Here is a 26,758-nt window from a genome sequence, read left to right on the forward strand (position 1 = left end):
TGATTTCCTTTCTGGGATAATATGCGCGGCACTGATTTTCCCATCTCAGAAAGTTGTCGCGATGATACATTTACCAGAGTGTTTGGTAGTTGAGAAGAGTTTGATGGTTTCACTAGTGTTGACGTTAGTTTTTTGATTTTTTTGTATGCGATTCTGGATAAAGGAAACAGGAAGTTTGCAGCTTTGTGATGAATGAATTTTCAAAAGGATATCAAACTCTGATGGGCAAAAGATTGGTCTATTTCATTCACGAAGTAAAGCGAAACCAGCTTTACAAGAAATTTTTTAAGCAGATGAGGTTAGGAATATCATTATCGTCTCTACAAGGTAACAAGAAAATCAGTTTCAATCATTGAAAATTTATCAAGAAAGTCATTTTCGACTCTTGATATCGAGGAGCAACACAAAAAAACTTTAACATTGCACATTTATATTATCCAAATCTGCTATTAAAATGCCTCCACGGCTTCCGCAAATTCGTACAAGTCGGTGGCGAATACTTCCGGTACTTCGAGTGCTGCGAAATGACCTCCGTCTTCATGGTCTTTGAGGTAAACCAAGTTGCGGAATTTATCTTTTAGAATCGTCTTTGGCGGATAGGTCAGTTCGTAGGGGAAACGGCTCACTCCGGCTGGCACATCGGTCGGAATTCTGCAAATGAAGTTAGGTTAAAATAAACCGAATCGTCTATACTCGCAGGGGCCTCGTTTCACAAATCTGTAAGATCTGTAAGATGCAATCAAAATTGTTCTTTACAAAATATCACTTGTCTCTCCCACAAGGACATTATCAGACCAATAAAGCAAATTTTTAAAAGTATAATATATTTTTTTGAGTAAACTTAAGAACATGTACGGTCATAAAAGGATGTCAACTCAAATTCACGCGAATGCGAACGAATCCGTTTGATTTTAACGAGGTCACAAAAGCAAAATATAAAATGTTGTATGCTTGTCAGTATAATAGTCATTGAGAAGTAAGATTTCGTCACGAGTACTACTTGAATAAAGTACATTGTGACAAGGACTTATTCAAACTCCTCCAGATTTAGTATGTTTGTTGACTCGAACGAAGTATACTAAAAAATGGTAGGCAATGTTCAAATTTTAAACATTAGTCTCAGTAACATCTTCCATATTAGTGCTCATCAGATCCAAAAGTGTCAGTGGGCTTTTTATTTATAATTTCTTCAGAAGATCAAGTTTTTTACGAAAGCAAATTTGGTATCTGTCACATCACTGTCCCTGTACTTTTTTACCGAACTAAGATGTTCGTGAACCCTTGCTGACAGACTATCCGAAATAAACTGCATTACAAATCTCACACTTCAAAGAACATTCCCCTGATTTAGAAAAATAATCTTAACTTTAATTATACATTGTTTGAATAGCGATGGAAACTACGTTGATTTTATTTGTGGGATAACTTGGTAGAACGCAGCGTGAGGAACTAGTTTTGACGTCAGTTTCCATAACGATTTAAGTAACTTTTGATTGCCAAGGAGAGGATGATAATATCATTCCGTGTACAAAGGTTTCAGATAAAAATATTCTGAGGTCTGAAATAATCATTCTGCTTAACTCCAATTGACGTAACAACTTCAGCTTTAGTCATTCCAAAGTCACTTGCAATATTTCTTTACTAAAACCAAAAGGCCCAAAAGGTGAATGATGTTAGATTATTAGCTCATGAATCACAAAATATCTTCATTACATGAGCTTGCTAAGAAACACAAGGAGGGGATTCCGATCATCCCCATCAAACCCTTCTGAACTTCCAAACACTGCAAAAAGTTCCAACTTCGCCCTTGCTCCACGTATTATCCCAAAAGAGAAAATAATTTCGAATGGCAAGTATATCCTAAACAAAATCCCGTCTCAAACAGCTAATGAAATTTGGTTTGAAACGGCAAAAAATTATTTAAAAATCCACACCACCTGAATCAAATATTCCAAAAATCTAAAATCTAGTCGCGACAATGAAATTCTAGAAGAAAGGAAAATGTTATGGTGGTCATGAACACAAGTGAATATCAGGAAAAAAATCAGGCGGATCCTATCGCCAATTTAAAAAAGATCTTACGTTATCTATAGCACGCAACCCTATATCTGTTATTATGGCTTCTTCTCTATTATAATCCTTGAAAAAGTCTGTCACCCCTCAAAATTCCTCATTTCGATGGACTGCTTAAGATTCATAGATTCATAAACCAGGATTACCCCTTCGAACTAATGGTTCTTCGACATATTCTCTAGCAATATCTCCATGTTTTCAGGGAAAACTGATAGTTTTGTGTTTTATTTCCTAGAAGATTTTCTTAGGCATTTAAATTCCATACACCCTAATATACTTTTTATCACTGATCTCGTATTCAAAAAATCATCGTTTCCCAACTTTCTGGTTTACAGAGCTGGAAAGCTACCTCAGTCGGATTCACTGAACCCACACATGATATTGTTGTCCTTCCTTACATTCAACGCCTCACTGACGACGAAAGTTCTAAAGAAATATAACGTCAAAACGAAAATATCTCAAAAACTTCGATACGTCAATGACTAAACAGAGCATAACAACCCAGTGAAAAACGGATCTCTACATCTGAATATCTTGAAAGGTTGGCAACAACATTTCCGTATTTTCAGGGATAACATTCCTTTTAGAGAAAAAAATATTTGAATTTGTCTCAGCCTTAAAACAGTGCTCATTTCTATTCATTGATATAATAAAATTTTGCAGAAAACGTGTTTCAAATTTCATGATGGCCATTTCAGAATGTCAGAAATGATTTTCAACGTTTTTTCTTAGCCTATTTACTTAATAATTGGTTTAGCATAATGGTAGGTCTGCTGACGGGTCACTGCAGGCTTAAGAGGCATCTAAGTCTGATGGAAGTGGAAGAAAACACAGAATGTAGATTCTGTCTGAAGGCCTAACCAGAGGCAGAGAGCTATACCAGGGAGCCATTATCGAAGTTGTGGAGTCTGGTTAGAGAGACGAGCCTGGATAAAGCCCTATAGTTATGGAGAGAATCACAATAGATCCTCTGGGTCGCAGTGACGGACAGGCTGACTGCTAGCTCTCCAAACTGTTAATCTAATCTAATAATTGGTTTGGTAAAAATTAAAAAGACGCTGATTTAACAGAGACCAAATCTGATTTCCTTGCACATCTCTTCTCATTGTATTTCCTTTTTTTGGATCTCAGGAAAATCAAGCAGAATCGTTCTCATTGCATCTGCTGCAAATATTTTCTAAATAATTATTTTTGAGTCCTTAACATGGGAGTTCGATTGAACCTTTATACAGTTTACAATATAGATAAAGCTTGCTGAGATTTCTACCCACCCTGCCAGATTCAGAGCAAGATCGTCGGAGCTGAGGAGTTCTTTATATATCCTGAACGCCGTCGTTTCGGATCTAGTGACCCAATGAAGGGTGATATCGTCGAGCAGCTGATCGTAGGTGAACTTTTCCGTCAAACCTGCGTCATCTAGATCCCTGTAGTTTTTGTTGGTGGCGGTGGAAAATTTCTCCAGAAAATAGGCGGCCAGGCCCACCGGAGTGTCTCTCAAAGCAGCACCTGAAATAACAGCTGTCTAAATTTTATTGCTATAATAATCGGTTCTAGTGTTGTGGAAGATTTGCCCGCCCGGTGATCGGTAGGAGATCTTGAACACCTTGTACGATAGTTGAACACCTTGAATTCAAAAATTTTGACCGTTTATGAGGGCTATTTCATTAAGGAAAGGAAAATGAATATTTTTGTTTGAAATTTTTTTTTCTCAATATTTTTTCTTCATTCATGGTATGAATTATATTCCGCTCTTTCTCTCCAAAATATCATGCTACCAAATATCGAACTTAGCTATAGCGACACACAAAAAGCTGCAATTTTGTTTGCAGTTTGCCAAAGTCCCATAAAAATCAATTAAAATAAAGACATATAATTATTCAAAAGAATTTTTCATGAATCCATATGTATGTATAAGTTTGCAACTGCAACAACTCATGATTTGGGCATAATACTCTGGCATCTGTCAAACATTGCAAATATTAACTGAGCAATTATTAATACAAACGTGCCAAGACCAACCAACCAACAAATTGGGTTGATATGTTTTGGTGTAAATAGGGACTCGGCTTAGTCAAGGTTTTATTTAACTAACTGTGCTGCATGCTGATAGAATTGGAGCTTTTTGGACAAGACCTATAATTGTTTTCGAGGCCAACAGTTCAGCTTGCTTTAGAAATTTGTGGAACTGATTCTCAATTATATATTGATATAATTTTGACCGAACTTAGCCCATACAGGCCTTTTATTTCCAGAGCCAATTCCTGATACTTATCTAACTTCCCGTTTCTGGCTCCTTTGATGTGCCATACCCTGATCCTGAATTGTTTGAATAAATAATTCTGCTTCGGTAGGGTGGACAACCCCTTGTCAACCTCACTGCCTTGCAAAGCAGCTGCCTATCTTCATTTATCCATTCTTCTTCTGACATTTTTTATTTCAGTAGGAGTTTCAGAAGTCAGATTCAGTGGAGAGTACTTTCTGGGGTCCTTATTTTTCGATCTAAATGCTGCAAATCTGTCTGGGTCCATTTTAAAATATCCTCCTCGCTTTGTCGTCGGTTAGCGCCTGCTTTATACCAAGGCCTTTCCAGCAGTGCTGGAAATTCCATTTTGCCCATTAATCTGAAGTTATTAGATTCTTGAATCGCATGCATAATGGCAGATTTTTCTATTCCAAATTCCATTCGGATGTCCTTTGTAAATTTTTGCACTAGTTCTGGTACACTTTGCAGTTGTTCTTTGATACTTGAATTTACTTTTAAATCCTCCATGTATAGCAAATGATTAAAGGTAACTTTTGGTTTTCTCGAGATAATGTAGATGTGGAATAGCAGTGGGCTTCAGTAAACCCTTGAAATATTAATATAGATATTTTTATGTTCCGCGTAAACTATTTAATTTCATTGGCCTGCATTTCAATGCTGGTTTCCCGCCAGCCTTGATATTAAGCCACACTCTCAAAATCCACTAATGAGGAAGCGGTTGGTATATTTCTTTTCCTTGTCACTGCTTGTTCGTTGGTAGCAGAGTCAATCAGGAGCCACTCGTTAACTTCCTCTGCTCCCAGTTCAAGCTGCTCTGAAAGAATCTTGTTTTCACTAAGATGTCTGCCGGGCTTGCATTCTATTATAGATGTAAGTAGCTTGCACACCACCGGTAGATATGTGATAGGCCTATAGTTTTTTGGTTCCCGGGTTTGTGTTTGTTATGACTTGGATTTGTAGAAGGGTCTCTAATCGCGTTCTCGAATTGGCAGGCTAACCGATCGTGTGTGCAAGAGAAATTCTGCCACCAATATGCCTGAACTTGAATCACTCCTGGGTCCTTCCAGTTCCAGATCTTGATAATAGGGGCCTTAAGTGGTACCTCCGAAACTCTATTTTCTTCTGCCGGTATCCAGTGAGCTTGCTGTTGTATTTGACTCCATACATTACTCCAGAATCTTGCTACTTCTACTTCTTTTCTTCTTTCTTGTATTTTGTTTATATCGTTAACACCGAGGCGATAAGTTTTTGCTGAATTTATTGAAGTTATCGTTATTATTATTATTGCTTTTATTATTATTACTATTACCATTTAGAGGCGATACAAGCCATCTAAATCGACCTGAAACGGTATTCGGGCAGAAAGTCAACAAAATTTCAGAATTGTAAAATCTAGTCAAATCAGTATTAGTACATAGAAGGGGACCCAAAATACTACAATGGAGTAGTCCCTCGTTAATCCAATGGCCTAAAAGTAAGTAGTACTTTTCATATTCTCTTTTTAAAAAGGATGAAATGAATGTACAAGACACGTCACCGTACATTACGTGATGAAGAATTGAAACGAGAATTTTTTAAATGACAGAATCTGATAGAATCAAGTAAATCCAAGGCATAATCCTTAAAGATATCGTCCATTACATCTGCTTTCACAACGATAAATGGATGTGCTACACGATTATTTCGGAACAAAAATCTGTAAATATCGATAAATGCTCTTATTCGCTTTCCATTACCCCCGAAAGTGTTTTTTTCTTGCAAGTTGTATGACTTGGGCTTATTTCTAGAGTACAAGAAAAAAAATTTAAATTTAAAAAATGTCTGTCCATGATATGATGAACTCTATTATTAACACTTAAACGAAGCTTCAACTTGGTCAGTGATAACGGTGATTTCAGAAAAGTTCGGAAGTTCTAAGTTGTTCAACATACGAGGATAACATGAAAAGTTTCCCACCTCACCCTGAAGATGGCGGCACTAGTTACTAAAAGCTAGTAATCCTAGTTACGCACCAAAGTTTCAGCCATTTTGGACCAGTGGTGTTTAGTTAGTAGTCGTGTGAATCACTCGATGTGAGTGTTTTCGTGAGTGGACAGCTAATAAATATTTGTTTTACGCCTGAATCGAAAGTACAGTGAAAGCAGTGAGCAAGAGACTATGAGAAAACTGTGTTTTCGACTGCTAAAGCAGATAGCCATGAAGTCATCTTAATCGATTACCATTACATTATCATTACTCGGCAAGCTGAGGACAGAACTGCTTCTTCTTGTTCCGTCATCTGAAAACTGCGCTCAGAGGGCCAAGATTGTCGTCAAGTGAGGAGGCAATCACCTTCGTGAAAGCTGGGTACTATTTGGACCGGTTAGACAGATCAGAGTATTGCTGTGTGACGTGTATAGAGTTCCAAGGAGATTATCATTGTTAGGTCGGAAACAAATGACCCTACCAGAGGAAGTGGAAAAAAATAGGGTTTGTTGGAGGTTGTTTGTTTGCTTTTTATAATATTCAATTTTTTGAGTTAACTCCACACCTCTTTAGAATTAGATCTCAGTAACTTACCGATGGTATCCGGTTTGGTGAATTGAATGTGCATGAAACCAGTCTCTCCCAGCAGACTAAGAAGCGTTTTGGACAGAGGGTAGTTGTACTGAATTTCTAGGTCGCTCAGCAGCAGATGCGGGAAAATAGCTCCGACTCCGAGCTTGATTATCGCGAGTGGCGTAGTGGGCAGGAACAAGTTCGAATGAACTCCTATGACGCTGTCCGGGAACAACGTGGCCAAGTTTTGTACTACTTGGGAACCCACGTCTCCTCCTTGCAAGTAGAATTTTTCGAAACCGATCCTTTCCATCAGTTTTTTGAAAATCTGGGCCACCTGAGGTATCCCGAGTCCTGGGCGAACGGCTCCGTCGGAGAATACGAATCCGGGCAGTGACGGTACGATTACTTCGAAAACGAAATCTCTTCCTAGAACAACGAAAATTTCGGTATTTATTCGAATATTTTCGGAATTTTTTAAATTAAAAACGGCATTTTATTGAAGAACACCTTACGGTTTCCGAAATCCTAATGATGAGAGTCTGATTTGAGCCACCCTGTACAGGGTAAGTCAAAGATAAAGTAAACTTCATTTTCTCATTGGTTTCACAACTTATGAGAAAATGGTAAGAGCAAAAATTGCAAAGCTGAGAGGATGCACAATTCAAAATTATTTTAAAGTGTACAGCGTGGCTCAAAAAAGAGCGCAGATTTTTTATTAAGTTTGGATTTTCTTCTTTTCCATTTAAAATTCTTTTACTTTTTTATTAATAAACCTTTTTTTAATATTGTTTTCGCTCTTGCCAGGAAATTACGACAGCGCCATTGATCACTCATATTTCATTTCATTCATTCACTAACACATAAATTTTGTTATTCGACAAAATAGTGGTATATTTGCTTAATTGTTACTTCCGAGAGCAAATACTCGAATACAGGCCGCCAAGGCCATCAATATATTAAAGTTGTTGATGATACCGATTAATAAATCATCTTTACAGGCTTCGTATTATGTTTAAACATAGTTATAAATCAATGTAAAATTATTTTAGGCTTGAGTTGAATTGAGTTTATAATTGTTTTAAAGTGATTTTACTGGTGGTGCACTATTCCATAGTAAAAATAAAATTTTATTTTTTGTCATTTTTATAATAAAAATTTATTGTTGATCTGAAGATTAACCTTTAATAGAATTTACACATTGCGACATTTTTGCGTCCAAGACCACTCAATTTAATGACGCTTGTAATAAAATAATTAAAACGGCTAATAAAATAAAAAACGCTCCGCTCGTGTTGAATAAACTCGTGAGTCAAATGCCGTTTACCGCGCTTATTGCATAATATACTGTTATGATCGAATAGGGTATTGTTTAACTGTTAATGTTTATTTTAAATAGTTTTTCTTTTGTAGTCGTTTTTTTATTCTAATTATTAATTATTTCTAACAAAAGACTTGTGGATCAAGTTTATAGTCGTTCCTTGAAACTTCCTTGTTGCTTAAGCCGTCCTTTAAATGAAATTCAATCCAAGAACTCTTTAAGGGATAAAAAGGCATTAAGAACCGAGTTTGAGTTTGTATAGCGCGCTATATCTACTTGCCACGCTCAGTCAAAAGTTGTTTGCCGTGAAGGTTGTATGTTCGTTTTTGCCTTAGTGTTTTCGACTGCTTTAAAATGTTGCAACCTTTTTGCACTTTTGTTTAAAATAACCATTTAAATAGGCAAAGTCGGTGCTTCTGAAAAGTACATATTTTCGTACGGATATTACTTGCAGGTGCGAGCTCAGCTGTTATTTTTATTGTTCGGAGGGAACTTTACAATATTTTAAAAAGTTCTGAAAAGAGAAACGTAGAAGAAAAGTTTTGAGGGAGCATGTTAGAGAAAGTATAAAATCTCCTGAGGAGAATCTTAAAGAACTTGATCAAAGATTGTCCCATTTTAAGTGACAATTTAAGAGCAGATGGATGAAAGCAGGCAGGGTGGAGGATAAATTTGTAAAAAATAATCAACATTGGTTGGATACTTCTATTTCTTTTCTAAATTATGCAATAAAAACACCAAAACAAATGGGTCGCCCAAAAATCAACTTTGAAGAGAGCTCTGATCGTACCAAGCGTAAAAAGACCGAAGTTTTGCGAGGAATTGAAGTATGCAACCCAGATGACTTTAAGGGGAGCGGGACAAACACAGGCCTCAAAATTAATGCAGGACATGTCAATTTCTCCAAAACGGGCAAGTAAATATAGAAAGGCGTTCGTGAAGATGGAAGAAAGTAAATGTCGTCTAATATCAGGTGAAAATGGTCTAGCTTTATTGGTGGACGCCATGTTGTCAAGACACCAGTATTGCTTAGTTAGAAGGTGCGACCCCGAAAAATTTCCTTCTTATAAAGTTGTGCAAGCAGAAAAGAAAAAATGCTATCCAAATCAGGAGCACATAAAAGTAACTGAGATATCAGCAGAAGTTCAGTTACAAGCTTTGCTCAACCACACTGCAGAACGCCTATTGATGACTATACAAGGTAATATCAATTTACTCAATGACGAACAACTAAAAAAGCTTTGTTTAATTACGAAGTGGTTTTTCGATGGAAGCTCAGGTCATAGTTCTTATATTATATGGATCTGAATCGAGTGATTCAGCTGTTTTTATATGCGATCTAGATAGTAAGAACCCATTAGTGATCTGGCAGAATCCTTGTCCATCATCCACACGATACTGTAGACCTGTGAAAGTTGAATTCATTAAGGAATCAACGCAAGTGTCTTTAGCTGAAAAAAGTAGAGGGGATAAAGAAATAGATACACTAAGCAGCACTGATTTATCTCTCGGGGGCAAATCAATTTCAGTCGCTCATAGGCTTACTTTAGCAATGATCGATGTCAAAGTATGTAAGGCCTTAACAGAGACCTCATCTACACAACAATTCTATATTTGCGGAGCAAGATCGCAAGAATTCAATTCAATTGACAAAATGGTAAACAGAGAAATAAAAACAGAAAACCTGCAATTCGGGATATCAGTGTTACACGGTTGGATCCGTTTTTTTGAATGTCTATTACATTTATCATATAAACTTCCAATTGAAAAGTGGCAAGCCCGCGGAAATGATAAAGAGATAGTTGCAGAAACGAAAACAAGGAGTCAAAAGCTGTTTAGAGAAAAAACCGGTTTAATCATTGATAGACCTAAACCCGGTTTTGGCAACTCGAATGACGGGAATACCACTAGACGCTTTTTCAAAAACCCTGAGCTCTCTGCCGAAATTACAAATATTGATATCAACCTGATCAGGTTCATGCATACAATATTAACAGTAGTTTCTATTGGTCAACAAATAAATGTCGACAAGTTCCGAGAATTCGCACATGATACTGCAAGACTTTTTGCGCAGAAGTACCCCTGGTACCACATGCCCCCCACAGTCCACAAATTCCTCATTCATGGGCCCGAAATAATAGCCCATGCTTTACTACCCATTGGCCAATTAACCGAAGAGGCTCAAGAAGCGCGAAACAAAGATTTTAAAAGATATAGAGAAGAATAGCCTTAAAAAATCCAATGAGGATATTTTCAATTTACTTTTATTGAGCTCAGATCCTGTAATAACGAGCAAGAAGAAGATATTGACCAAAAAATATCAACGTTTGCCAAGGGAAGCTCTGAATTTACTAGTATCTACACCCCCACCTGATAATGAAGACCTTGACATCGAAGAACCATTGGACTCAGACAATGATGCTAGTAGTGATGACATCTAACCGTCTTCCAGCAATGATAATGATGATAGTGATGATTATGATGACTAATAATTATTATATTCATGATTTTAATGATAATAGTGATGATTATGATGACTAATAATAATTATTATATTCATGATTTCAATATTAACAGTATATGTTATATATATATTTATATATATATATATATATATATATATATATATATATATATATATATATATATATATATATATATATATATATATATATATATATATCCCACTATCTTCCAAGCGTCCATACATTAACAATTTGCTATTTTCCGAGCGTCCGTCTACAACCGGGCGTCCATATATGGACGCCCGGATGCAGCGCTATAGAAACGGTATAAACAAGATCTAAGTAGTCTAAATTAAAATTTTCACAAAGACGCTACGATCATAGTAAACTGATTTTTCTTGTATATTGTTAGTTCAGCTGTATACCCGGTAGAGGCGCGAGACCCAGTCTCTGTATATTTTACAAGATATATTCTACTTTCAGCTCGTCGATTTCCAGGCGTCCTCTGCGCCTTTGTTACGTGGCAACACTGTCACTATTAACTTTTGCAGACTGGCGCGAAATTGTGGGGTAACGGCTCTGCTTCGCCTAGTTGTTTTGTTTTTCATATTGAATGAACTCGATTGGCGCTCCGTAATTCGAGCATGTAGAGACGGTGGAAATAAAGAATTTTATTTTTTTACCACGAATTCGGAAGTAGGCTAAGTTGGAATTAACGTAAACGTAACACCAATACACAAGACTTTTTTTTTCTATTAAAAAATTAAATAATTAATAAAAGTTTATTTTCGGAATGTGTGGTAAAGAATTCAAAATTTACAAAAATCATATTTATATCCTGTTGCCAATGCCGTACGCTTTATATGATATTAGAATTTAAAACAACATTCTGTGACACGTCGCCAAACTCTTTTGTTTCGCTTGCTCTCTTCGTGAGAAAATCCGCTCATTGCATAAAGTTATTCTTTTTTCAACTACTTGTCCGCCGGTTGCATTTTTTTTACCTTAATTCAATGAACTCGCGTCTGTCTTTACTTAGAAGCCTGACTAGATTGAAGTCAGTCGTTAAAGTCGGACAACAAACGCAATAACAACACCCAAGACTCCAGGTGGGAATCGAACCAACAACTTCTACTGCAAGTCGAGTTGGCAGGTCTAACGACTTACCAACCGAGCCATCCTCGATCACTTAAAAAAAATTATATTTTTTATTTAGTTGCAAAAATTGCTATTTTTCGATTATTTTATTATTATTGCATTATATAATCTTCAGATCCATGAAGCAACATTATTAAAATGTTTTAATTAAACAAAATGGCACCAACAAGTTTTGGTTTTTTATATGAGAATACTATGCAATAACTTCTGAATCTTTTTAATTTTTGGGCACATTTTTAGATTTATTACTTTCTTCCGATAATTTCTGCTAAATGCTAATTAGAACGGTGTTCGAAATATTAAAAATATCGAATATAAATATTTATATTATAGAAATATTGAACATAAATGGTTGTTTAATGCAATAGGAAAAGAAGTTGTTGGAATTTGCAAATTAAAATATCATTTGCTAAATACTTATCTAAATAATTAGGTAATAAAATATTTTGATTTTATCGTCTAATAATATTTCATTAATATTAATAGGTCGCCTATTAAAGTACGCAACATATAAGAACTATTTTATTGAACGATTTAAGTTGTTGACTTTTGCTTTTAATCAAACCAAAATAAATGTGAAAAGTAACATTTCTATATTTTAGTAAAAATTATTATTTTGAAATGAACTTTGATAAAAGTTATTCGATAAAAGTGTTCTTTTTAATAGTTATTTTTCTTCGTTGTGCCCTAAGATATAAATAAAAATGAAGTTAAACAAGGAATGTGAGGGATGAAAAGTAAAGTACAATAATGTATCACCACTGCCACTGAACAATATTACTTTTTTTAATGTACCTAAACTTAAATCCTAACAATGAACCTCTGAAATAAAGTATCTTTTTAGGTGATTTTCGACATATTCTCTATAAAGTTTTGCCTCGGGATAAAAAGTGTCTCTTTAGTTCCTTGGATATCATCTAAATTTTTTTCCCAAATTGATTTAAAAAAATCCCCCTTTTACATTCCTGCTCTAAAATACGCATTATACAGTGTGGCTTAAAGACGTTACGTAGGGTTGCGAGCCACTGCGGATATTTCCGGTGAAATATTAGCCAGTGCTTTGGTTTGTCGATTCTGATGGTCAAGGTACACGCATATAGTATGCAACACCTTGTAAACTTCTTCTTTCACTCATTTATTAAGCACTCGCTCCATTCGTGCCAAATAAACTAATATGGCGTTTATCAAACTTGTTTAGCAAAGATTTCTGAAGATTTTTTTTTAAAGGAAACTTTCACAGAATAATGTAAGACTATTTACAAATATTCTGCATTCTACCTGCGTCGGTGGTTGATAAATCGAACTTTCTGACGTTTCGCCAACCATTCTGGAGATCTCACAGCTGGTCCTGTTCATAAATTTGACCGTTACAAGAAAAATATGTTCCAGACAAGCATTTTTCAATTTGCTTGAATATGTTTGATTCCAGATTCCCGAATTGCAATATATCTGAAAGAGCTATGTCAAAACTAACCAGAGAAACAGAACAAAAAATATACGACTATGACAAATAGAGTCATAAGCAGTTGCCGAAAACAATAATGACACCGAAATCTCATTCGATCAAATTAAAAATTAATCAATGTAATCGATTCTTCTACCAGGGAAATATCCGAAAATTCATAGAAATCTCTAAACAACCAAACAATCTTAACCGCGACTCTGATTTTCAACAATATGGAAATCCGAGACAATGTTCATGTCACTCTTGTAGCTCCGCCTCTCTCAAACAGTATATCAGTGAGTTCAGAATAGAATGTGAGCAAGCTTCACTTAAGCTCTGAGGAAGCCATCAGGATGATTGGTGAAACGTCAGCTAGCTTTATTTATAAACAAAAGATGCAGAAAGGATCTAGAAGATTTGTAAATAGCCTTCTGAAGAAAATGTTAATTTTAACGAGTAATGAATGCCGTTTTCATCGCAGTTGTCTGTGTTCTTTATAATTTTTTTTAATTAAACTAAAATAGTAACTTCTAATTATTCCAAATAACTAACATCGGCCCATTTTAGACCAACATTAAGCACAAACAACACAGTAATATTGCCTCAGTTGGCCAGTTGAAATTATATTACATAATTTCTAAATTAACAGTTTTTCTTAGTTTGGTACCATAATTTATTGATCTGCAAATAAGTCAACTGTCAAGAACTTAGTAAACAATTTAAAAAAATAATATTTAAACATTAGTATTTACTTTTTACAAAACTTCTGGGTTGCATATGCGGCAAAGAATACATTGGAGAAACCGGACGAAAAATATCAACTTGGCTCAAAGAACACGAAAGAGCCTTACGACTAAGACAAATAAATTCATCAGCTGTTGGCGAATTCTTGTATGTAATCAAACAAATCTCTAAACAACCATAGAATCTTAACCGCGACTCTGGTCTTTACCTGTCACCAACATGGGAATCAGTGATCCGAGACGGTGTTCATGCCCCTCATTTAGCTCCGCCCCCCTCAAACAATATATATACACGTACAGAGTAAAATGCGAGCCAGTTTCACTCAATCCCTGAAGAAGCCAACAGGAAGATTGGCGAAACGTCAGCAAGTTCGACTCAGCAAAAACCGGCGCAGGAGGAAACCAGAAGTTTTGTAGAAAGTATTACAGTAGCCTGTGGAAGTTTCTTTGAAAAATTAATAATAGTATTTGCTTTCAATTATTATTATTATTGGTTAGGTTTATGTCCAAGCAGCGCCTGGCTAACGTAAATACATGTGCAATATTTCTGGCAAACATATTCAAGAATCAAAAAATTCAAGAATTACTTTCCAAAACCGGGCGACGTGTTAAAGAAAACATCTACACAAAGAAATTAAGTTTAGCAAAGAGCTTTAAAAACTACCAAATCCACAAAAAAAAAATAAAAAAAAAATAAAACAGTTAGCAACAAAACATTTTTCAAAATATAGCGAAAACATGAATCGCCTTATACCCGTTCGACTGTGCACCGTCATGTTAAAAAGGAGAAGCGTGTTCTAAAGACCATATCTATTTATATGTACTTTAATACACAATCAATCGGGCAACGTTGCTCGGACGCTCAGAAATCTGCCCATTAAATGAAAAATATACATACGGACGCTAGGATGCTGAAATGTAAAAGTTTTCCCGTGTATATTGGACGCTATATATATATATATATATATATATATATATATATATATATATATATATATATATATATATATATATATATATATATATATATATATATATATATATATATATATATATATATATATATATATATATATATATATATATATATATATATATATATATATATATATATATATATATATATATATAGATTTTGGAATAACATTTCTTTTATAGGCAACTTTTTTATATGAAATTAGTCATTTTTTAAATATTTACTACGTTTGAGAATTTATGTCAAGTTTTGAGCTCTCCTGCCCCATGTACGCTCCCTTCAAAAAGTTTTATCACAACTTTGCCATAAAATGTACGGGGCAGCCAATATTTCGAACCCTAAAAATTTACGTTGGATTTCCTATGTTCCGGTATAAGCAGGTACAGAGTAAAATGCGAGCCAGTTCCTGTTAAGCTCTGAAGAAGCAATAGGGTGTTTCGTTAAAAAACATCATAATATTAGGTTGTATATTATGAATGAATTATTAGCCCCTAAGTAAAAAAAGATCCATAGAACTCCACGGTACAAGTTGTTGGTTGTTAAGTAAACAAGATTGCTTTCTGGGCAGGGCAAGTTCGTAGCGCGTCGCACGAACCATATTTTTTACGATTTTTGATTTGCGGCTAATAATTTACTCTGTAAAAAAACAATTTTCTAGGTCTCTTTGATTTTTGCCTATAATTTGAAAACACTGTATATAATCGAAAAAATGCCCGAAATAAATGCTATTGCACTGGATCTTCTGCGTCTGCCGGTTAAAAAATTTTGCCAATCGGGCGAACGATTATGGAGGAAAACATATTTTTCTGGAAGCTAAAATTACCAAAAAAAATTGTTTCAAACATTTTTAAAAAATACCTGGTAAAATTGGATTGCGCCCAATTTCTACCATTTAAATGTGGACACGGATTTTTACTTCACTGCTAAATTTGAAGTTGTTATCTGCAAATTTAGGACACCTAACACATTTTTCATTTAGCACTTAAAAACGGGAACACCCTGTACAATAGGTGAAAACCTTAAATACAAAAGTTTTTTCTGTCTATGCGGGCTATATCGCAATATAAATGAAAGTGAGATCTGAATCATAGTCTTTCAGTTATAACCAATTTTCAATAATAGGAGGAAGTATTCTTCAGTTTTTTTGAATTTGTGGCGCACCCTGTATATTTTGAAAAATTGTCAAAAACAAAGTTTATAGAGCCGTACCTTCTGCGTCTTCTGGTACAACAATTTTTTTGATCTCGTAAACAGTTTTTGAAAAATAACGTTTTTTGTAGACTCTTGCACCCGCGATTTCTAATTTTTTTAGAATACTTCGCCAGCCCCCCCCCCCCCCCCCATTTTCAATAGGTTCAAAGCTGCATACATGCAAATAGGAAGTCCATTGCTTCAAGTTTCGGACACTTACCGTGTTTAATGGCAAGGTCTAAAAAACAGTCGAAAATCGTAAAAAAAATGGACACTGGCGTCGGATCAGGGCCATTTCTTATAAGTTTATGTGCCTCGTGGACGGTTAAAAGGGAGGCACATTTCAATTTTGTATCTCCAACGGTTCAAAAGTTATTCAGGAAAAACCAAAAAACTAGAACGGAGAATGGAGAACGGAGAGACAAAGAAAACAAATTTTTTTTGACGGTGATTATTTCTGCACCAACGGCGATCACATAAGACTTACCGTTACACATATAGAGCGCAGAAACTTTCCAAAAATTCGGTTTCATAGATTTTCGAAAGTAACAAGTTAACGGTCATGAAAATCGTCATGTTGAGTCGCCAGCCGCCCAAAGCTAAGCAATTGGTTAGGCAAATACTCATGGCGCTTTCAAGTGGCAACTTTGTATCAACATGGTGTAATACTCGGTGTGTTACATCATCGCTGATAATTACATCATGTATGTATTAGCAAACCGGAAAAAAGCTCTCGACTACCCGCATTCGTAATAGGTACAGACCTTCTTGCGGCGTAGTCAATATCGGGATGATCTCGTAAAATTCGACGAAAGATCCGGGCCACCCATGGGCTAACAAGATGGGCAATACTTTCAAGCCGTCTGGATTCACGGGCTTAACATGTACAAAATGGATGTTGAGGCCCTGGATTTCGGTCTTGTAGTGTGGGTACTGGTTGAAGAACTCTTGACGGCTCGAAAAATTATACTGCGTACTCCAGTAGTCCACCACATCCTGCAGAACGTTGGTGTTGAGTCCGTACCACTGCTTGGCTCCTTCGAGAGGCGGTTGGAGAGGGACGGCGTTGAGTAAGCGATTTTGTAAATCTGCCAGTATCTAAAAATGCGATTTTGTTGACCAGGAACATCAACTGAGTTATTGCAATTTTACTTACATCGGAGGAAATGTCCACCTCGAACGGGACGATGCTTTCATTGTCCGCCCTAGCTTCTCCAGGTCCGAACCAGGTGTCCGGTATGGTCGGAAGATCCGACGCTCCCAGGTTCTGAAAATTGTCCGCTCCTTGGAGGAGGTAGTAGCTCGCTAGGAGTTGCAACGCGGTTTGCAACATGTTTGCCGGGTACTTCTAGAAACAGTGACTGTCGGCGGGTACGGGAAGAGAATTTATAGTTGCCGTGAGTGGCACTCGATATCAATTATCAGCAGCTGCCAATTTTATCTTGAGTGTATTAGAAAAATTGGAAAATTTCGAAAGATATATGAATAAAGTGATCGAAAGACTTGAGAAAGACATAAGTTTATTTCACAAATGAGATGGATTCAATAAAGAGCAAATGTAAACATCATCAACTAAAACACACACACTGATTTATATCTAGAAATATTAAGGTCTTTTAAATAGTAGTTTAGAAGTAATACTGACAATTTTTCGAAAATATTTGAAATTTTATTAGATTAATTTATCTTTGATCAAATTCAACAACATGGTTTTTAAACGAAAAGATCACGTATCAACAAAGTTATGTTCCCTGCATCTCAAAACTTAGTCCTATCTGGAGAACCGTAGACAGATGGTTGATATTTCTGATGTGCCTCAAGGTTCTAACCTTGGACCACTTCTGTTCAATATATCTTTGATCGTCGAAACTGTGTCACTTCATTAACGTTAATATTGTCAATCAATGGTGTACTAAAAATAAAATCCATCCTAACATCTACGAGTGTAATGTGGTTTACAGTGCAATTCAAATTGCAAGCGTAATATTAAATTGTTATTTGACTGTTACGTCAGGTCCACTCTTGACTATGGCTCGGTGGTATGGTCAGCAATATAAAACTGCAGAGAAGGTTACTGTATGTAATATTCAGGGAGGAGAATTCCTGTCCTGGAAGGAAAGTTGATTACGATCTTCTACTGAGAAGGTTCGCTGTGCTGCCTCTGAGCTTAGGCAGACTTGCAATCGGTATCGTTCCTCTACAAGTTTATATATTTCGAAATCAATTGACCGTTTCTTTCTCATTTTAAAAACCCTATTTACAATATGTGTATAACGTTCAACAAATTATCATCGCACCGTGATTTATATTATGATGCCCTCCGAGCGATACTTAGGCAACTCCGATTGGCGTCGGTTCATCCTAACCTTTTCTTTCTTCTTCGTTCTTTTTTTTTGGTAATAATGTTATTAGATATAAAATTAGTTTTTAAATCCTCTATAAATATATCATTTGATTTATATTTAATATTTCCTGTAATGTTATCTGATGGAAAATAAAGTACTATCACTATTATTATCATCATCATTATTATTATTATTGTTATTATGATTATTATTATTATTATTATTATACGAATACTCAGCTCTCACTGGCCTGTTTTCACCTGAGGCTTTGCTTGCTGCAGGCTCTCTGAACTGGCGAGAAAACAGTTCAATTCCTCCCACTCAATTCAGAAATTTACGAACAATGTGGCATGGCTGTAGTATGACAGCCTTCTGTCCGTATTCCACGATGTTCGGTGGAAGTCCGATGTCTTTTAAATTTTTGGAGAAGTTTTTTGAGACAATTCCCTAAGCCCAAAAATGTACCCAAAAACTAACGGTCTTAGCAGAAGTATAGTATGCAACACGTTCGTTAAACTTTTTAACTCACTCGTTTATTAAAAACTCGCTCCGCTCGTGTCAAATGGACTCGTGAATCAAATGTTGTTTACCGTATTTGTAGCATAATATACTAAGGGGTGTTTTTTTTTAATGTATAGAACTTTAAGTTGCAATAAAACAACGATGGAGTATTGGATTGACATGAATTTTATTTATCCGAAAGATAATCTTGTGGCATTACATTTTAAATATAATTTCTGGCATATGACCGCTAGGGTTGGCGCGGATTTAGTCCAATCTGGATGTCCAATTTTCGATGACTTTTTCCAACATTTGTGGCCGTATATCGGCAATAATACGGCGAATGTTGTCTTCCAAATGATCAAGCGTTTGTGGCTTATCCGCATAGACCACTGACTTTACATAGCCCCACAGAAAGGAGTCTAACGGTGTTGAATCACAAGATCTTGGAGGCCAATTCACAGGTCCAAAACGTGATATTAGGGGGTCACTAAACGTGTCTTTCAATAAATCGATTGTGGCACGAGCTGTGTGACATGTTGCGCCTTCTTGTTGAAACCACATCTCCTGAACATCATAGTTATTCAATTCAGGGATGAAAGAGATAGTAATCATAGCTCTATACCGATCACCATTGACTGTAACGTTCTGGTCATCATCGTTTTTGAAGAAGTACGGACCAATGATTCCACCAGCCCATAAAGCACACCAAACAGTCAGTTTTTCTGGATGTAACAGTGTTTCGACATACACTTGAGGATTAGCTTCGCTCCAAATGCGGCAGTTTTGTACCCAAAAACTAACAGTCGTAGAAAAAGTATAGTATGCAACACGTTTACCGTATAATATACTATTTAATGCTACGTCCTTCGGGACAGATTTATTTTCAGTGTCCTGGATTCCACAACTAATTATCACAGCTCAATATACATTTTGTGCTGCACCAATTATTTTTTTTCATTAGTAATAAAATTGACATTTTATATAGAATGAGTAATATTAGTCTGATTTTATACGTTGCCAGCACTAACGAGTACAATTCTCGACTCCGTACGAAAAGAGACCAATGTGGGTTTAAGTCGTATTCATTTACTCGTTCCACCTACTTTCTTTTGGTTTGACTAAGACAGACATTCCACAGGGATATATGTTTTCTGTAAATAATAAAATGTTTCTAACGTGGGTACCATATTAGTAGGCTACTCCACCGTTTTGGCGGTCTTCCTTGAGATCTTTTCTCTACTAGGTTGTTCATTTTTGCGTTCTTGACGAGTCTGCCATCTTCCTTTCTATTGTTTGTTCCAAAATCTTCGTCTTTGCGTCACCCACCTTCCAGTGTCTTGTATTCCGCACTACTGTCTGACTCCGTAAAATTTTTAATATTTTTATTTCAACTGTTCTCATTCATTTGTAGAGTTCCATTTGTATCTACTGTTGTTTCTGCTGCATCTTGATTTTGCTCGTTTCATTGTTTGCTCGCTTACTTCGTTGATAAGACTACCTGTTCTATTATCTTTGAATCGATTTTCAAATTTCATCTTATAAGTTCTTTGGATATTACTAATCATTTAGTCTTCCCGGTGTTGATGAGCATTTTTTTGCTTTAGTGTAAAAAGCGTGTAGTAGTCTTTGGAGATTATTTAAATTCCGTAGATATTATACCGAAGGAATGGTTGAATTGTTTTTTAGTGAAAGCGCATTGATCATTGAGTCGATTGTTCCAATTCTCGATACACGATTCGATCGCTGAAAAATTAGGTTTTCCCACCATAGAATTAGATTAATCTTCAACAACAATCTGAATCGTACGATTCATGTAATCTCGATTGTCAACATTTTATAACAATGTACTCGAATCAAGCATTGAAATAATTAATATCGGGAATGCGATAAGCATAGTCAGACCAAGGTTGCACTAAAGAGTCTAGTCGTTTTTGCCTATTGACGAATCCATGTAAGCAATTATAGACCACAAACAATCGTATATATTTTTTTAAAAACACTAGAAGTTGTTCTGAAGCTTTGAATCGAAACTAAAATATAGTTTCTGTGGTTCCCAATTATGTAGAGGCAGTTTCGTGAGGTCATTGAGCTGGACCTAGTTAAATTTCTTTTTACAATGCCAAGACATGGTAAAAATATTACAGACACATTTTGATATGTATGGGGTTCTTTTGTAGTCATTTTAATTTAAACGTAAAATTACACTTCTGCTTTAAAAACAACCAGGTGATCCCAGCCCTTGGAATACCTATCATATGGAGAGAACCAACAACTCGCCATGGTGATTGCTACTTCTACATGTGCATATTCTTGCATATAATACTAAAAAATTGAAATACATTGTTTATCCGAACTTCAAAACTGCAATTAGGCCAGTGCCTCATGCTGAAAATAAAGCCGATTTAGAAGAAGATACCACTAGGTTTCCTGAACCGGAAATAGATCAAGATACCCGTAGTGATGTTGGTGATGTATGGAATATTTGTTGGAATGTGAAGTGGTTCGCTTGTTAATGGCACCGATGTTCCTAATCTAATAAAGACCCTTGGTGCAGGCAAATCAAATACAAGGACTATAGTTCTATGATTTGGGACTTCTACTAAGTCAGCAGTCAGGATACGAGGTGTATTCTGACTTCGATATTTTTTTTCGATATCTTGGTACACCTGTCCTTAACATATGTTACTTGTGAGACAGAAGCGTTGTAGTGCTGCAAATTACTTGAAACGTTGATATCGACGTATGGTAAATCTTTTTTGAGCAAAAAAAGTATAAGGAAAAAATCCATAGAAGAACTCAAGGCTATTCCAGAAAGTGTTTACCAGAACTGTTTCGGAAAAAACATTTTCACATTGGATGGAACCACATCAGTTTTGATAAATAAATAAATATTTTTTGGTAAAACTGAACGCTCCTTGTATATAAAGTACCACTGTTTTTTGTGTGAACGTTAATTTACAAATCTTCTGGATTCCTTTGGTGTCGGCTATTGTTGAATACTTGCTTACGTTTCGTTAATCAATCTGTTGACTTCTTCAGAGTTTAATTGAAAGTAGAAACTGAACTGAGAATGACAAATTCAGAATTGAAGAAATAGATGTTTTACTGTCGGCTTAACCTTATCGAGACGGTATGGAATCAAGTAGATATGCGGCAATGAACAACTCCTTGAAGTAATGATTTCATAGATAAACCAAAAAGGGAAATGTGGTCCACTGCTATTCTACAAGACAACTTGTTATTAATGTAAATTCTAGCTACCGTGTGGCGATATCTTCCGTATCAACCGAGATTTTTTTAATTTTTTTTAACTTCTTTGTTTATGGTAATTCCAGCCATATCGTACCAGAAAAGTCCACCAATTACATGATTACAATTTTGCAACTGGTTGGTCGGAAAATGAAATGGGAGCATTAGTTTTCCATTGTCTATTATTTTGAGTGATGAAAAGAGATCTAATTCTTATCGCGAATTAACCAAAACAATAATTTTGTTTTCTCAAAATCAAAAATTAAAATATTAAATATTAGTAATATTAAATTGGTCAAGTTTCAGTGTCAATTAAATTATTTTAAGTTTCTATGGGACGTCTTTTTTAGAACATAGCCCACTATGATTACCGCATAAAATAGGAAATTTATATTCATTTATGAGAAAACGGAAAAAACAGAAAAAATGTGATTACGCCAATGCATTTGCCTTTAAAAGATGCCCTAACATTTTTATCCGAATGAAAAATTTTCATAAATAAAGCTATTGGCAATTTTTAAAAAAACTAAAAATTGAAAAACTATCTATATCTCACGGTAGTTTTTGCAGAAGCTTTAATTACTATCTATCGTGGAAATTCAGTATCTGTTATAAGAAATGGCATAATATTTTTGGAATAGAAACAAGCGATTTAAGTCGTCTTGTTACCATGGAAACGTCAACAATAATTTTATACCGTTTGTTGTCAGTGTCATTTTGAGAATGTTTTATTTATACAATTTTCCGAGTGAAAAGTGGATTGGATTTTTTTAAAGAAATTAGTTTTAGGCAAAATTTAAAATGCAGGAAGGCAGTAAAGGTAAGTTTTGAGACTAATTTAAAAATTGTACATTGTTTTGAGTCATATTAAAAAAATAGTCCATAATATATGTTTGTAAGTTATCAAACAATATGCTACAATTTTAGCATAATTTAGGGATGCTGTTGATACTATGAATTAAAGTAACATGTTGTGGTGTTACGTGTAAGACACAATCTTGCTCATACCTGCTCCATTTTATAAAAATAATTTTTAAAGAACTTACCGAGTGAGCAAAAAAAAACGGAGAAAAATGTTTTTCGTTATAAGTTTTGACCTCTTTATATATAAATTTGTTTTCTTTTTTTTATAGAGCTATAGTAATTAGTGATTTTGATACTAAAACTAACCTTAAATGAAAGCTCTTATTGCAAAGCAATGGTTTAACTTTTTTAGAGCTATGACTAAAGCAAGAAATGTAACAAAAACATAGCAAAGTGCTTAACTGAATGATACTTTAAATGTATAAAAACCCTGTTATCGTTTTATTTCGTTTTTTTCAAGCAAACAAACTTAATTTTTTTTTGTTAAATTGTTACTTTTAATGCACCCTGTATTATTATTTTTTAATTACTTAAATATTTCATTTCGTTCATGGTCTAATTAAAAACTTTTGTAAATATAGAGATTTTTTGTGCGCACTCTGTATAATAATTATATTGTGTTAAAATTTAATGTTCGTAATAATTTTTGTCTTTCCATTGATGTGTTGTTAATACTATTAAGTAAAATTTATTGACATTACAAAATGATCGACACCTAGGGTTTCCATAGCCCACTGTTGGGCGCATTTCAGATTTAAAGATAACAAAAATCTAGAATTTTCGGTTGGCGGAGTAGTGAACATTCTTAATATTTAACATTGCATCATTTAATCGTACGTCACGAAAAAGTCGATTTTGTACAAGTAAAAATCTGAGATAAGATATCCAAACAGACAAACAGCACCGGGAATAGTGTGTGTGTTATCTTGCTGTCAATGTCGGTTTTCTGTGAAACACGACACAATGCGTAGCACCAATCAAGTCAAATGATTGAACGTAATCAAGTACATTAATTTCGGAACATTTACACGAGTCGACGGCGGTTAAACGAGCATCGCCAATCCCGCCAATTAATTTCGATCAATCATTCAATCAACACGCGCATCTTTACTTGATTTCGTTCAGTGGTTAATGATACACTAGCCGCAAACAGCTGCCATATTAATTAATGTCCTGTCGATTCTATCGTTTATTGGCAAGTAGATATTACACGGAGAAGCAAAAACTTAAATTTTCTTGTTGAACAACAGTTATGAACAGTGGGAGTATGGAAAAATCTTGAATACAAAAGTCATCTGGTTCGAAACGAAGTTTTATTTTATTATATAATACATATACTCAGTGTAGCCTGAGTAAACACAACATTAACTTTTTAACACAAATTATTCCAAGCATAAAACAAAAATAAAAAAATATTTTTTTGCTCTGAAATTGTTTATTTTGTTGCACTTAAGAATATATTACTTGTGCCAAAAAAAAACTCGAAACATGCAAAAAATACTGATGTGTAAACGAACTACTGGGAAAAACCAATAAATAATGTTTTGGTTATATATATTCGGGGTTATAGCGTCCTGCGCCTTCCGGTTCCCAGTCTCCATTCTCGTTGGTCATTCCAGTCACCTGGAATGGCCTGGAAAGTTCAAATTCGACTAAAACAACTAAAGGTAGATTGCTATTTTTTACAAAGCATGAAGTATGTAAATGCATGCATATTACACTTATTACAAACGTAAATTGCGTGGCTGTGGCAGATTCTACATCTCCTTCGGGCTTTATTAACATGAACAATCATGAGGTGGCCTTGATTATCATCATGAACTTCATCTATGGCAGGTGTAAGATTTCTTTGAGTAATTGTATTATCAGGTTTTAAAAGTCGCATAGCAATGTAAGATTCAAAATCTACCTGGAAAATCTTTTGTTCGTTGACAATATTATACAATTTCCATGCATTCACTACTAAACTATCCAGTGAGTTACAAAATAAAGGACACCACCATTTTTTTCCAAATACCTGGCACCTGTAATTAGCAATTCCGTTGTCTTGTAAATCTACCCCACTTATATATCTATTGTATTGAGCAATTACATAAGGTTGCATAATACATCTACAGCGTTTTACATTTTGGACAGGATCTACACTAGAATCATTGCGTGCCACAGTTACAACTGAATTGTCGTGCCAACGGACAAAAGAAAATTTTGATTCAATACTTCCCGATCCGACAGCCGCCCCAATTTGAATAGGTTCTGTTAGGGGGCAAAGATTTTTTTAAAATTTCGGACACAAACATGCATACCTGTTCTCAGAAAATAAAAGAGCTTTTAAAAATCACCATTAAAAATCTGCATGCACTAAGGCGCAAAAAGTTAGGGAGTATCAAATGTACGGAAAGTACCATGCGCAGTGCCCTCTACAATTTGACCCAAAATTGTTGACGAAAATGGATGTCAAGTTAAAAAAATGCTATTCATCAATATCATCCTGTATCTCCTTTAATATTTTGGACTGGGACTAAGGTAAATTTTTGTTAAATCGCAATGTTGTCATCATTAACTACTTATGGGACCCCCTGGTACCTAATATTTGCAGGCAGCAACTAATTCCATCCATCCATTGAAATATGTTGGTATTTGGTTCAATTTCCAAAATAGAGATAATAGCTTCCTATAGCCACAACCAATTTTTAAATGCCTACCTTTATCAATTATCCATATATATCTGACAGGCTATTCAGTTTGAGGACCTCCATATACTTGCTTTGTAGCTCGATGCTTCCTAGTAGACCATTTTCAGTTTTGGAAAAACTGGATTTCAGCCAGACGCCCCAAAATAAATATACACAATAATATAAATTTATTGCCAATGTCGAATATACAATTCAGATCCTAATCTCAATGTCAGATAAAAAAAAAAATAAATAACTACTAACAAAACAAACCAACTCTATTTTACGTATCAATACACAGAGTGTTTCAACCTAAAAAGACGTTCCGCAGCTGCTGGCAAAAATAAAATCATCATATCAACAACTAAAAAATATTCTTCACGTACATTAATTGATTTATGACATATGGGACGCGGATGTTTTCACAATGGCTGGTATATAACAGCAAGTGAAAGTAAAGGGATGTGCATTTTAAATACAATAATCAGTATCGATTCTTTCAGATCCTGACGTTAAATATAGTTAATAAGAGAGAGAACAGAAGTCATTCAGTTTTGTCTGTACTAAAAGTCCTGTAAATGTCAGCTTATAGATGTCAAACGGTGTAAGTTGTTTTGTGTTTTTTTGTGTTATACCGGCTCTAAAAATAAAAGTTTTAGCGAATTTTACGTCGCAATGAGTGAAAATATAGATCAAATATCGATAGAAAATAATTCTGACGATGTTCACGAGTGTTCACGTGACTGCTTTTTAAGACATTTTTTAAGAATTTTTATTGAAAGTTTCTTGCACATAATATCATCATCGAGGTTAATTTAACTGATGTTATCTGGCGGCAATGAAATCGAGAATAGTGATGGGACCAAAATGGAGGCCGACACAAAGGAAGAAGACGCAGGAGAATCCCTAGTATATGGGAACGGGTGGTTAATGCTAAAAAGGCGTGTTTTGG

General features: G+C 35.1%; 1 protein-coding gene across 1 annotated transcript; it reads right to left on the bottom strand.

Annotated features, from left to right (window-relative positions):
- Window positions 1-395: 395 nt before the first annotated feature.
- On the bottom strand, window positions 396-17,545 carry LOC132707690 (juvenile hormone epoxide hydrolase 2-like). The gene is made up of 5 exons (XM_060679613.1): window positions 17,329-17,545; window positions 16,937-17,270; window positions 6,896-7,303; window positions 3,345-3,579; window positions 396-651 (listed from the first exon to the last, which is right to left on the bottom strand). The coding sequence occupies exons 1-5, from the start codon at window positions 17,503-17,505 to the stop codon at window positions 450-452; spliced, it is 1,356 nt and encodes a 451-aa protein (XP_060535596.1). The 5' UTR covers window positions 17,506-17,545; the 3' UTR covers window positions 396-449.
- Between the last annotated feature and the right edge of the window lie 9,213 nt (window positions 17,546-26,758).

The sequence above is a fragment of the Cylas formicarius genome, unplaced genomic scaffold (assembly GCF_029955315.1).
Source record: "Cylas formicarius isolate icCylForm1 unplaced genomic scaffold, icCylForm1.1 PGA_scaffold_9__14_contigs__length_23061073, whole genome shotgun sequence".
Classification (NCBI taxonomy): Eukaryota; Metazoa; Arthropoda; class Insecta; order Coleoptera; family Brentidae; genus Cylas; species Cylas formicarius.

Bases quoted from the DNA above. Each gene is read 5' to 3' on its own strand.
- LOC132707690 (XM_060679613.1), bottom strand. From the start codon at position 17,505: ATGTTGCAAACCGCGTTGCAACTCCTAGCGAGCTACTACCTCCTCCAA. The intron at 17,271-17,328 runs GTAAGTAAAATT...TCGCATTTTTAG, and splicing joins AGGTGGACATTTCCTCCGAT to ATACTGGCAGATTTACAAAA. The intron at 652-3,344 runs GTGGGTAGAAAT...CTTCATTTGCAG, and splicing joins CTTGCTCTGAATCTGGCAGG to AATTCCGACCGATGTGCCAG.